General features: G+C 35.6%; 1 protein-coding gene across 1 annotated transcript in view; it reads right to left on the reverse strand.

The window, feature by feature from the left end:
- Positions 1–5,936: 5,936 nt before the first annotated feature.
- Positions 5,937–14,063, reverse strand: part of LOC104408888 (ryanodine receptor 2-like) — a gene marked incomplete at its 5' end in the record, with an annotated part of 71,128 nt that continues 63,001 nt past the window's right edge. The window contains 5 exons of the mRNA XM_010018622.1: positions 5,937–6,588; positions 8,334–8,385; positions 9,850–9,950; positions 11,228–11,292; positions 13,239–13,395. Of these exons, the coding sequence (XP_010016924.1) occupies positions 6,493–6,588; positions 8,334–8,385; positions 9,850–9,950; positions 11,228–11,292; positions 13,239–13,395 (471 nt within the window). The remainder of the gene's footprint in view (positions 6,589–8,333; positions 8,386–9,849; positions 9,951–11,227; positions 11,293–13,238; positions 13,396–14,063) is intronic.

Here is a 14,063-nt window from a genome sequence, read left to right on the forward strand (position 1 = left end):
TTTTCATGAGTGCTCAAACCACCAAAGAACACTGAACGCTAAAGTATTCACAGCAATGACTGACCCATGCATCACTTAGACCCCAATGGCTATAGTCTTGTGTTTCTGGAGTGTATAAGTATTTACATACAGTATGGAAACAGATCTTGGGTAATAAAAATAATCCAAATCCTGGAAATGCAAATTAATCCGCAGAAAGATAACGAGTGTGCAAGTGTGCAAAGCCAAAAAGAATGATAACATAGTGTGACTATGGCTCAGGGACATGTGAGTTTCATCAGTCTACAGTGGTAAGACAACAAGCAGAAGTATGTTTGTCTGCTTGTTCTAAGTCCAAATTGGTCAAAACAATGCCAGCATAGATATTTCAACATGCATGGTTAATCTGCAAGCTGGATGATTGGACTATGGTTCAAGAGTTGATCATATATGCAAAAAGTTAACTATAAAAACAGCCTTGTACAGCAAGTTCCTTTCATAGTTCTGGTTTTGGTAGCTTACATTGCCCCAGTTGACAAATTAAGCAACAAACAATAGGAGGAAAGCTTAATGCTATTTTATAACAGTTCTCCCAGGCAGAAGCACACTTTGAGCAGTATTATTCAGATTAGCCCCTCAAAAGCTAATTTTAAACAGCCTTTTTTTTTTTTTTTAAAAAACTCTGTTGGGTGCCTGCAGCAAGGAATTCATAACCTGCATAAAAATGATCTGGGTGAAATGTGCATATTAGTCTTGCAAGCATATTAATTACCTAGATTTTTTTTTAGCCTAGTGATAACAGGCTACTGCAATTCTAGACTGCACAAGGATTCCTTACAAAAACCTTACATTTATGATGAAAAAATGTAATAAAGCATATACAGGCAACATTTTTATAGACCATAAATTATATACTTTGGAGCCTGCCATAAGCACTCAGTACTGGAAAGTCTAACTATCCTATATTTGCATACTATTTAGATGTTAAGGGTCATCCAGATAGGTGAAGATTTGGAAAAAGATAAAAAGAATGATTACCATCTGGACATCATTCCACATGTTAACAGGCTGTGACTGAATCTGAAATAATTCACAGAAACAAAATTTAAAGAAGAAATAGGCTCCTCTATATTGCAAAAGACTAATGGTTAAGAAACTTGGATTACATTTTTCTCTGAAATATGAATATCAGGATTATTTTGGGGTTTTATATAATCACTTCCAAGTACTGCAAAGTATGTGATATTAACCTTTTCTTACAGGACAAAACTCTGGGCAAAGAGAAAGCAAACTTCCCTCATTACAGTCAAGAATAATGAAGGCTGAGCCTGGGACAGTTGAATTCTGGGATGATGGATCTATCTTCACATTCTTACATTTAAATTATTATTAATTCAACACTTGTCTAACCATAAAATAACAACGAAGAAAAGAAATTCAGTATATTTCCTGTCCCAAGCTCATTACATTCTGCCACACCTATTCAAACACTGGATGGTTTCCCAGATGTGCACAGAATACAATAAACCACTATTTTTTAAAACACTGAGCTGCAGAGAAAGATTATCACCTAAATCAGCTTAAAGTAGGGCATGTAGATGAGTATCAAGGATAATAATCTTTTTAAATAGCTAGGAACTATACTGAGTTTTGGGTTTAAAAGTATATTAATATTCAATAGCAACAACTTGGTTTATTGCACCTTAGAGTAACATTTTGAAACACTTAAAAACAGCTCGGCAGTTACATCACTTCTATGAGGCCACTTATTCTAATACAGATTGTAGATACACGAAATGTTCACAATATTTTACTTAGTGCCTGAAATTTAATCTTCTTTGAACAGAGCCAAAAATCAACTGCCTGCTATATGGTCCAGTCATACTAGTTTATTTCCTAGTGAGTGGATATATTTCTTTCCTTCCATTAGGATGGACCACATGATAGAAGGATATGCCTTGTTGTCATTACTGAGCAGCTACCTAATTAATTTAATTTATTCTTATGAAGAAGCATCTGCAAGTATCTGTGTATCAGCAGTTATAGCAGTATGCAGTCTGCTGCCAGAGGACCAAGCCAATAATGCATCTGAGAAAGCAGATGGTCATTTATTGTCCTTTCCCTAACACTGAGGTAGACAAAGAAAGGACTCATTCAGAACTGGATGCACTTAGTCTAGCTTGGGCACACTACCACAGGACAGAACAGCAGCCTCACTGGATGCCATTTTTTAAGCCAGATGTCATCCATTCTGCTACCTTACAAGGGGCACAGTATGCCACAAAGCTGAGGATAACGCTTTCTTCACAATTACTGCAATTTCTTAATCTCCAAAGAAATATAACAGTTCATGAACCTTTCCTTCTTCCATTTTGCTCACATCATGTTTTATTCACTAGTAGCTTTCACAAGATTTAAAATAGCTTCAAGCTTTTTCGTTTTATTTTTCCATACCTTAAACTGCAGGAAGCAGAGCCCTTTATATTTCAGAAATTTCGAAACTTTTTTCAGGAGAACTTTAGCTCAGATCTTCTATTCCAGCACCAAAATGCATAGGTCAAACTTTTGTAACTGCAGATCAGCCCATGGCTATGTTATTACAAAATCAAGCTGTTCATATAAAAAATTGCCTCAACTCTTGACCTCCACTGGCACTGCAGAATGATGCTGTTTGGCTGCCAAAGATCATCAACAACTGTTGAGATGGGTCGTGTTCATCACCTAAGAGAGACATCCTTTTGCCTAAATGAGTATTCAAACAAACAAGAAGATAATTGTGAAGAGAAAGAGAAAACCTCAATTTGGAAAACAAGGAAAAACCCACACCAAACAAAAAACCCAAAACAACAACAAATGAGGCAGCTGCATAAAACCCTCACTTATCAATAGATACAGGGCTTAAATATCTTGCAAATCTTGAGTAAGTGAATGTAAGATGATAGAACGTGAAATTCTATTTGCAACTAAGCCTTTATGGTTTAGCATGGCTGTAAAAAAGCTGAGAAAGAAGCAAATAATTATACAAATAAAAGTTGCTATGATGTGAGAAATTGAAGGAGCTACATTTATGAGCATAAATATTAGACAGATTTAATCAAAAAACAAACCCACCCATGCTCTCTGTGACAGAGGTCCTATCCTTTGATGGAGTGTTCTGGACACCACAGTTATATTTGTTTTGGCTAATGAATAAAAAAATTAATGCACACTCTACATTAGAAAATGAAATAAACCCGGAAAATATTACATCCTATGAATACTTTACAGGTGATTGTGTAAGTAAGGGGAATTATTCAGTGCCTCTGAAGATGGTAGGAAAGTTATCAAAGAAGTTATAGAAAGAAACATTAATGCAATTTATAAGCTAAAAGCTATTATTCATTAGTAAGAGTCCTGTAACAGCAGGAAGGTACTACAAATGAAAATTCTCAACAACTTAAAATAGCATATTAGTGGCCAAGATGAAGGGTCTTGCAGTAATGCACAAGGCACAGGATATTACAGCATCCTTTTCTAGTCTTCTGTTTACTGCAATTGTCTCACTAAAATATACAGACATAAGACTCAAAGTTTTAGGAAAAGGAAAGACATAAGAACAGAGTATTGAAAGAAGGTGTAACAAATGCCAGGTAACTCAGTTCAAAGCAGAACAATATAAAAACAGTAAACAACTTCCACAAATGAATCACACCTCAGCTACTCTTCCATCTTACTTTGTTTTTCTATTAACACTCATTCCTTCATTTCTTTGCTGAAATTATCATGTATGGACAAGGATCATCAGCTTTAGAGCTCTTTTCAGTTCTTCTGGCAGCCAGAAGTAAACAGCAACAATTCTGCTATCTTCAATAGAGGCCAAGAGTTCCTGCTAATTACTTTTACTGGCACAATCAGTAAAGTCAGCTAACAAGTGAAAAAAATATTAGAACACACAGATGTGTTTAATTAACCTTATCTTAAATATCATGTACTTGGATTCCTGGATTTAAACCTGCAGTTTTTAAGTTATATTATTACTACCTGCTCTTGAACATTGTTCTGGAATATAGGACACGTATGTCAAAGTTAATTTCTTTTGATACAACTATTAAAGCAGTGAATTCTCTGTATTGGTTCGCTGTGTTCATATGATCAGATTGCTTGTTTTACTGTTTTTTATAATACAAAATTTCTAAGAAGTTGCATTTGTCACAGAAAATTCAGTAATTTTCAGTAAAATATATGAATTTGCTGCAACTTTGTCTAAGTCTAAAACAAAGTAAATAATATTAATTTGGTCACCACAGTCTTTACCATGTAGTATCATAATACTATCCTGTTAAAAGTGCACATTAGCATCAGAAACAGTATGAGTCACAGGACACTGCATACTTTTACAATAAACCTGTCTCCTATGACATGTACTCTTATATCCAATTTAAAAGTGAGTTTCTTTTCTTGAATTAGATGTGTTAAGTGTTAAGAGAAAGGCTCTCAATGGCCAGTTTTGTGCACTGAAGAAAACAGGAAACGTCAAATTTCATGTTCCCACAAAAAGTCTTCAGTCATTGCAGAGGAGACAGCATGAACCAGGCTCTGGAGGTCTGCTAAAGCCAGTTCCCATCCTTTTTCCAGCAGTGAACACTAACCTTGCAAATTCTCATGAACCAGTTTCTAAATGTAAGAATTTACTTCTGTGAAGCTCTAACTAATTTAATAAATTAAGGTTTTTTTCATACTTAAAAAGAAACTTTTCGCATCACTATATAATCAGTAGATCTCCTCTTGAAAGACTAGTGTTTATGTGTGGCTTCACGTATATTTGTTAAACAGCATACTGGATTCAATAGCAAGGATGCCACAGAAGCTTTGTGATATGGAAGCTGGAACAAATACTCCAAACTGGGTGGGGGTGGTTTAAAACCAGAATTCAGATTGTAGCTGCTGTACCTGCCCCTCCCACCATCACCAGCCTGCCCAGCTTCTGGCCTAAAATATTGTAGAATTTGAGAGAATTTTACCAGAATCTTCATCAAGATCCCAACTTCAAAGTACCTGAACTGAAAGCATGGTTTTTAAGAATATGAAATTAGTACTTTTAAAGAATTATTTCTTTAGTTACAACTGAATATTGATACAGCCAATTTATTTTATGACAAAACTGTGGCCTGTAAAGAAACAAGGTGGAGCAGCAGAACAGCAAAAAGTCCAGGAGAAAAAAGCAGAACCAAAAGCTTTCATTAAGGAAACCGCAGATCAATCCTGTTTTGAAAGGGGTGTAATTAATTCAGGGATTAATAAAAAGACTCCATAACAAAGACCTTAAATGCTACCAAAACCAGCTCATTTCCATTCTGAATCTCTCTTTTTATTTGCAAAGACTGGCATTACAATTGAAAAGGACTCAAAATGGAGCAATGTACACATCATTGGTGTTTCATGATGCAACTGATGGAGTCCCTGAATGAATATTGCTTTGCTTTTAAAAAATAATTTAGCAAGAAAATCTTCAACTCCACTATCAATCACAGGTGGCAGAAATGAAAGAAAGAAAAAGAAAAGAAACCAAAACTACTGTCAAATTCATAACATATACATCGTTGGCTGATGACACTTGTTCCAGATGTACAATAAAGCCCACAACACTTTACTACTATGGATATAATTATTGTGAATGGTTTTTCATGTTGATCAACTTGCTTCTGAAGGTTTTTTTGATTGTTTTAAACTTGCATAATAAACATGCAATGAAACATTTCTTGTTAAAGTGTTTTTTGCAGTCATCTTGTTTTCAAACAAAGATTTCATAAAGTTGCAGTGTTGTATCAGAGCATTACCAAAATAAGAGCAAAAGCTAAAGAGGAAGGTAAATGTGAAACAAACTTGATGAGAATAACCTAATCTTGTCCTGAGACACTCTAGTCTTATTAAAAAGATGTGCACAATCAAATCCCTTCCTCCCAAACCCACCAAAACAACAAATAAATATTAACTTGGAAGAAAGGGGAGACATAAAGAAAAATAAATATGATGTCATCATGTACTCATCTTCTGCATAGCTCAACCCACATATAGTAAGGCACTATTTCCCCACAACTTAGTGTCCACGACAATCTTTTACAGTGCTCTGTGAACTACATATAGTTCCTTCCAGGATGATGAAATAAATAGATTTAATGAGTGTTGCTACCATGACACCCCATGTGTGATCTTCTCGACAAGGGCATCATGTGGCAGTTTCAGAAATAAGCTGTCAAGTCTCTTCATATGCGTGCATGTTATGTATAGGGATATCTTTTGTGTGTGCAAGTGGTTGGTTTGTTTTCCAGAGTTCCTGTTATTTTTCATTGTTCTTTACTCCAGTGTTCTCAAAGCAAATACACAAGAAAATAAAAGCGCAGTTGGATCATTAAAAACAGAGCTTTGGTGCTCCAAAAAGCACACAGCTTTGGGGATTTAAGAAATTTGTTAGACATTCCAAAAGGAGCTGGGAAATACATGGACAGATTTTCATCTGGAAATCCTCATCTCTGCTTAGTTGAGCTGGTCTTCATATTGTTTTCGGAAGCAATCACCAGCAGGGAAAAACTCCCAGCAGCGTTCTTGATACATTTTCCATACATAGGATTCCTGAAAGAAAAACAATTTAAATAACATAGCTTGATTCAGTAAACAAGGACCAACCATGACTTTTTCTCTTTTACTTATATACTGCTTCACTTTTTTGATTCCTTGCATATCAAGTTGTTGTATATCAAGCTACAAAATAACATTAATGATTTTAATTAGTTTAGAGCAGCTTTTCAATATTTGTTACCTAGGAAAAAGCACGGGAGAAACACATAGAAAAGAACTAGGTAGTTCAGTTCCTATTGCACACCCAGGAGCAATGTAAAGCTCAGTCAAAGCTGGTCATGAGACAAATACCAGGGTAAGTAGAATATTTTCTATCATAGAAATCTGACTGACTTTTTGCATCAGTCATTTCAAAACATGACTATACATAACATAAACGAAGATGGCCTTTAAAGGTATTTCTTAGAAGAGCACTATTTTCTGAATCAATGGTGATTTTTATTTTTTTATTTTTTATTTTTTTTCAGGTAAGGCTCTATCTCTAGGCAGACCAGAAAATGGTAAAGGATATGTCAATTTATTTCCATTTTAATCCATTATAATTATTATAAAATATTTTAGTTTATTTTTATTTTAATCACATTTAATAAAAATGTGGGGTTTATTATAGAAATTTCATGGTTAAAAGGACATGTGTTATACAAGTTATAACATTATAGAATCACTTAGCTTAGAAAAGACCTGTAAGATCATTAAGTCCAATCGTAAACCTAACACTGCTAAGTCCACCACTAAACTTTGTCCCTAGAAATTATATAGCATGAAGTACTCTTGATTTTCAAATTATCACCTAACAGTCTCAAACCTGAATAGTTAGTAAATATCTGGCTTCAGTGAACATAGGACTGTATGCCAAGAAAAAAAAGCAAATAAAAAAGGCTTTTTAAAAATATCTCAGTTAATATGAAATTCTCAAATGACAAACAGACGTTCAAAAATAGCAAAGCAAATACATAAAATCTGATACTGGACAACGCTGAGAAGATTTATGCAAAGAAGATGACTATAATTTCCTATTACACACATAAGAGTTCAGGAAGAGTAAGCTACATAGATTTACCAGCAAATCTGTAGCTATTTATATGTTGCTCTTCAGGTTTCTTTTTTTCCTGATGCGCAACATAGGAATATTTGCTTAGTCAGTTGCAAAACTATCACTAGAAAAAAAAGGTAGTCTGTAAATTCGATACTTTTTTTTTTTTTAACTGACTATAAGTACACTTTAAGGAAGTTAAAGGAAGCAGTAGAAGTTTGAAAGAATAAGAGTAAAGAAGAAACCTCCAGGTTTCTCTCATGGGTTTCATTTCAAATATATACACAAGCTCTCTCATGTAGACTTATCCATGAACATAGACAAAGATTATATATTAATAATAATAAAGGACAAAGACTATTAAAAAAGAATCAACAGGAAGAAATGATGAGTGCTGCTTTCATAAGATGCTTAAATGTTCTGTTTCTCATTGCTTTTGTTTATTGTCTGTATTTATATTTTGTGAAAGTAACAATTTAAGAATAACAGGTCAGATAACAAATCAGGAATAGAAAGTACTACACAATTTATAATTTAATATTAAGCAACCAAAGTCCTAAGAATTGTTTAGAAGAATAAGAATTAACTTACATACCGTATAGGGAGCTATTAATTAGAATACTCAGCTTTGCCAAGTCTGAATGATTTTATTTTGGAACCAGTCTTATTTAAAAACTGTTGACATTCATACAGTTTTTCAACCTACCTGTCCTGTATGCTCTGTTTCATCTTTGTTAATAAGATACATGAGAAAAAACCTACAAGCAAAGAAAGAGTAATTATGAATATGTTAGGCAACCCACAGAGGGATAGTTATTTTTCAGATATACGGTGATAATGCTGTTCATGAACTTACAAGTTCCAGAGTTCAATTTATGATAATATTCCCAGACACTATATATACTTTCCTGACACTCTTGACGTTCACTCACTGCTCAATGAATAGTAAGCTAGAATGCAAAAGATTCAGTTTGATTTACAGTAAATAGCAACAGAGTTTAAAAGAAGATTTATCTAAACTTTTTAATCTAAAATTGTAATAGCATTTTCTTGCCCACGGGCACCAACTTGGAAGCAGACAGGGAACAGTCACTGGAGCTTTGATTAAGAGATTTCTCTTATTGAAACTATAGGCTGGGGATATTTTACTAGTGTATGTAACTCAAGATCAACATGAGCAGAAAACAACTTGTAATTTTAAAAATACATTGGTCTCGGGGTTTTGAGCTGACAGACACTAGGTGATGATTTCAAAATTTCACTCGTAATAGACATCATCTCCATATGTAAAAATATAAACAAAATTATGAACAAAAATATCAAAAAAACATTTCCTAAGATGATGCACATAGAATAAGCATGTTATTATATGTTATTTGTGCAGTATTTTGTAAGCAGGAACAAAATCCCACATGATGGTATTTTCAATGTATTTTGTTTGTACAACCTGTTTCTCAGGTGGAAGTTCTTTTTAGGGAAGTTTGACTTTACAGTATCATTAATCTGTGCACATACAGTGCTAGTTCATAGACATAAAAGTCACAATCCATCCATTGCTTCATGCTGACAGCACTAGTATAAAATACACTTTGTCACTGGATTTTCACGCATATATCACAGGAGAGAAATAGTATGATACACTGATCGTGGATCTGATAAGTGGCTTTATTTCCAGATTTGAAAAGACCAAGTTCAGTGGTCAATGATCTGCTTGGATTTTCCAGAGGTGGACCTGATGCCCTTGGTCTGATCCCTTCCCTCTCTAGCTCCTTGTTCCAGTTCCCCTACCTCCCCCTTTGTCCCAGGTTTCCTTAGTCAGCCTCAGCACTCCACTCACAGTATTTTGTCCAGTGTAAGCTTTCCCTCTTTTGCCTTACTCCTTTGCTTGTGTATTATTCTCTCCACCAGTCTCCAGGCCAGGTCATACTGTTCCTCTGCACTTTACACAACACATTCACTTTTACACCTCCACAGTAACATACTAAGTTCCCGGTTTCCATCTCCTAACTCACACAAATCTAGTGTGTCACAAACAAACTGGAAAGCAGGTAATGAAGTTTGTTCACTCCTCACTCCTATCCCCCCAGAATTATACATTCAGACAGCACAAGTGCACATTAAAGCCAAACAGTACTACCCATGCTTATGCAAGAGAGCTAATCAGGTACTTTCAGAGAGCAAGGGTCATGAGTTAGTGAGGAGTTCATTTTTACTGTACTCACAAATAATTGGCCAAGTTGTGCTCCTGTAGTGTGTGTGTTTCAAAGCCATGGGGCACTGTGTCAAAGTAGTCATTTCCTATTCCACAGATAAAGCACTTTGTCTACAAGAAAGAATACAGAGCACCTCAACACTATATATAACCCTGTCCCCCTTTGAGAAAAGGCCAATAAAAATGTAACAAGTTTCTTGAAAATAGCAAAGCATCATGTGTAATATGTGCTGAACAAAAAAGCTTTTGTTTTAATGATTGGAACTATATACCTCAGACAAAACACTTGAATAAAAGTTTAACTGCCATCAGAATAGCTTCTTTGCCAGCTGTAAGTGAACAATTATCAGGAGAAAGAATGGCATACAATGGTCAAAGCTCATTTTAATTTTTTTTTTGCTTTAACACTGTAAGTAGCACTCACTGTAACATGCAGCAATATTTACCTCAATGCCTGCTGTGTTTGTCCAGCTGAAACTGAATGTGCTTAAAGTTTAAGTTACAAAACACAGGTTTACAACACTTTCCCTAGATGTTATAAGCATATTTAAACAACAGAATAGAAAACCACCAAGTACAGGATACTTTCACACATAGATTAAAAGAACAAAAGTTACCTGAACAAAGAAAATGAGATCTGAGATGAAGTATAACATGACAGTGTTGACACTGTAGTCTGAAGATCCAAAAGACTTAAATAGCCACAAGCATGTAATTCATTATAATATATAGAAATGTACAAAGATTTTCCTTGTTTACAAAAAAGAAGATACAGGGATTAGTCTAATCTTTAAAAAGTTATGAGAAAAAAAAGGTGTTAGTCTTTTTGTCTGAATTTTTGTCAACTTTTAACTGACAGCAAGAATTGGCCAAGTTTGATCTGGAGGTATTTAAAAAACCTGTACTAGGAACAGGCAAACAAATCCAAAATACACTTAGAGCAGAGTATCAGTTTAGGCAACCTTTGTTTATGTCTCATGCAAAGACATATACAAGATAGCACCTAGCACCTGTCAAAACATAGCATACCTCTTTCACAGGAGGCAGCATAGAGTGGCAAACACCATTCAAAACCTGGATGCTAGCAGAGTTTTCGCTTCATAAAATTGTCTAAAAAGAATGTCACTGGGTACTAACAGAACTGCTTATGTAAGTTCTTATATTTTAATAGATACAAAAAAGTCAATTAAAAAAAAAATCTCAGCTATTATGTTCATCTAATGAACTGAGATGTGAGAGTAGAATCTCATCTAGGATTTTTGATATTGGACCATGTACAGAACTGTATTTTCCTCTTAGTTTAAAATATTATCCACTAACATTTTGATTGAAAACAGATATTAATGAAACCTGAAAATAGGGTATAGTTCATCAATCGATGTTCTTACCTCCATGTCTTCCTTAACTTGTTCTTGCTGATCTCTTAATTCACCAAAAGCATCAATAATTAAACCTAGGGTTTAAGTTAAAATTATTGTTAATGTTCAAGAACAGAATTGTGACAAAGAATGTTTGGAAATCCAGGGATAACTCTGACAAAAAATATTAAACAAGAATCTTGTGCAGAAATTCTAAAAGCAAATATATACTCCAAAGACCAAAAAAACATGTGAAGAAAAATTAGAAAGTTAAAGAAAATGGCTACCAGTCATATCACTGAATCACAGAATGGTTGAGGTTAGGAGGGACCTCTGGAGATCATCTAGTCCAACCTCCTTACTAACACAGGTTTGCCTAGAGCAGGTTGCACAGGATCACATCCAGGCAGATTTTGAATATGTCCAGAGAAGACATCTCCACAACCTGTCTGGGCAGCCTGTTCCAGTGCTCTGTTACGCTCAAAGTAAAAAAAGTTTTTCCTCACATTCAGATGGAACTTCCTGTGTTTCACTTTATGCCCATTGCCCTTTATCTATCTGTTATTCAGCCAGTTCTCAATCCATCTCAGTATCTGCTCATCTAATCCATACTTCCTAACCTTACCTGTAAGTATGTTAGGGGAGACAGTGTCAAAAGGCTTGCTGAAGTCAAGGTTGACAACATCCACATCTCCCCTCATCTACCCAGCCAGTCATTCCATCACAGAAAGCTATGAAGATGATCAAGCATGACTCCCCCTTGGTGAATCCATGCTGACTACTCCTAATAACCTTCTTTTCCTCCACATGCTTAGAGATGACATCCAAGATGAGTTGTTCCATTATCTTTCCAAGGACTGAGGTGAGGACAACTGGCCTGTAGTTTCCTGGGTCCTCCCTTCTTGCCCTTTCTGAAGACTGGAGTGACACTGGCTTTCCTCCAGATCTCAGGCACCCCTCCTGACTCTCCAAGATGATGGAGAGTGGCTTAGCAATAATATCTGCCAGCTCTGTCAGGATTCATGGGCATACCCCACAGAGGCCCATGGTTTGTGGATGCCAAGTTTGCCTAAATGATCTCTGACCTGATGCTCCTTGGCCAAGGGAAAGCCTTCCTTTCTCCAAACTTTATCTCTTGCCTCCAGGGTCTGGAATTCCTGATGGCTGGCCTTTGTAAAGACTGAAGCAAAGAAGGAACTCAGTAACTCTGCCTTCTCTGTATTCTTTGTCATGGCCACCAGTATCATTTGGAATTATAAAATGCGACTTCTGTTTTATTTACAGTGCCAGAGTTCAGGGATTTATTAGATGGCAGATGCAGAGAGGTCCAGAGCTCTGTGAATCCTCTCTCATTATGGTTGTCATGCAGTACAAAGTTCCACTTTCAGAGCTCTATGGAAGTAAAAGGTCGTTTCAGGGAGACACAGAAAGAAGAAGAAAAACCACCACAAGCTCTATGGCTCAGATTCTAAATTATGTATGATTTTCCCTTTTCTTACACCAATATAAATAAGGACTAACTCCACAGTCATTACTGATACAGCTGTGCTGTAAAACTGATGAATACCAGATGAGAATTATACAGCTAAGGCTCTACTCTTCAGCCATTCACAAAATAAAGAAATAAACAGTATGAGATAGGCCACATTAAATTATAAAAAAATTTTGCTCCCTCCTCAAGCACTTTAAAAAAACTTCTTGCTTGACTAAGAGTTATAAACAATTTACCACAAGCTCTGAGTCTTGCTGATTATTTACAGCAGACTTTTAGAAAGGACAATGAGAAGATAGAAACTGTAGTGACGCCAGTATTCTCACAGCAAAGAGCTTTTTTAGCTTCCACTGATCCAGTTAAGAGCCTGTTGATTTTACAGAGACTAGAAAGAACAGAGTATGGATAAAAGCCAGCTGGGTGTGGCTTACTATATAAATCTGTGCTTCATGATCCTCACTGGTTGAATCTTTGGTGTGCAATTACCATAGCACTAAGATCTTTGTGCTGCAAAATAACAATTTCAGTCGATGGGTTACAAACACATACCTTGAATAATTGCAAGCAGGATGACAATCACAAAGAAGAAAAAAGTGATGTCAAAGATAATCCGATAGATTTCATATTCATCTCCTGCTGGATCCTCTATTTCATCACCAATGCCTCCACCCGCACGTACTCCAACATACATATGAAACATGTAACACTAGAAAACACAAAATAAAGGGATACAGTGTTTGTCTGCTGCTAAAAGGAAAAATACCCATTGTTGCAAATTCAGTAATTGGCAGGACTGGTCTATGATCTAGGAACTATACTATGTCAAGTACTTAAGTCATCTTTTTCTCCCCTTTGAGGTTATGTATATTTCTGAGGGAGCTCAAACGCACCAGTGCGGTGCAGCTAACGCTGCAGGGTTTCATGTTCTGTCGTTATATAACAGGTCAGAAAGATCAAAGACTGAACTACCTTAAGACCAGCAGCAAATCATGATTCAGATACAATCGTTTCAGTAATGTGCAAGTAGGAAATGCCATTAACATCACTTCACAGCCATCTCCTTTTCCACTTTCAAAAGTGAATTACTTTCCCCATCTTCAGTGTCTCAAACAGGGAGGAAAAAAACTGTAATTGTGCCATAATTTAATAGAAAATTACGACATCATTCTCAGAGGTCAAGAGCAGGGGATTGGATCCTTTTCTTTAAAGTAGCTTTGTGAACGACAGGCCCAACATTCTTACTCCCTATCAGAAAATAGCAATGACAGTAACTTTTAAATGGTGTCAGTTCCCTGGAAGAGTTTAATATTACATAATATATTGAAATAGATCTAACTTTGTTGTACAAGACTGCTTTTAGAAGGGTAGTAACAG

This window comes from Nestor notabilis, unplaced genomic scaffold (assembly GCF_000696875.1).
Source record: "Nestor notabilis isolate BGI_N333 unplaced genomic scaffold, ASM69687v1 scaffold9487, whole genome shotgun sequence".
Classification (NCBI taxonomy): domain Eukaryota; kingdom Metazoa; phylum Chordata; class Aves; order Psittaciformes; family Psittacidae; genus Nestor; species Nestor notabilis.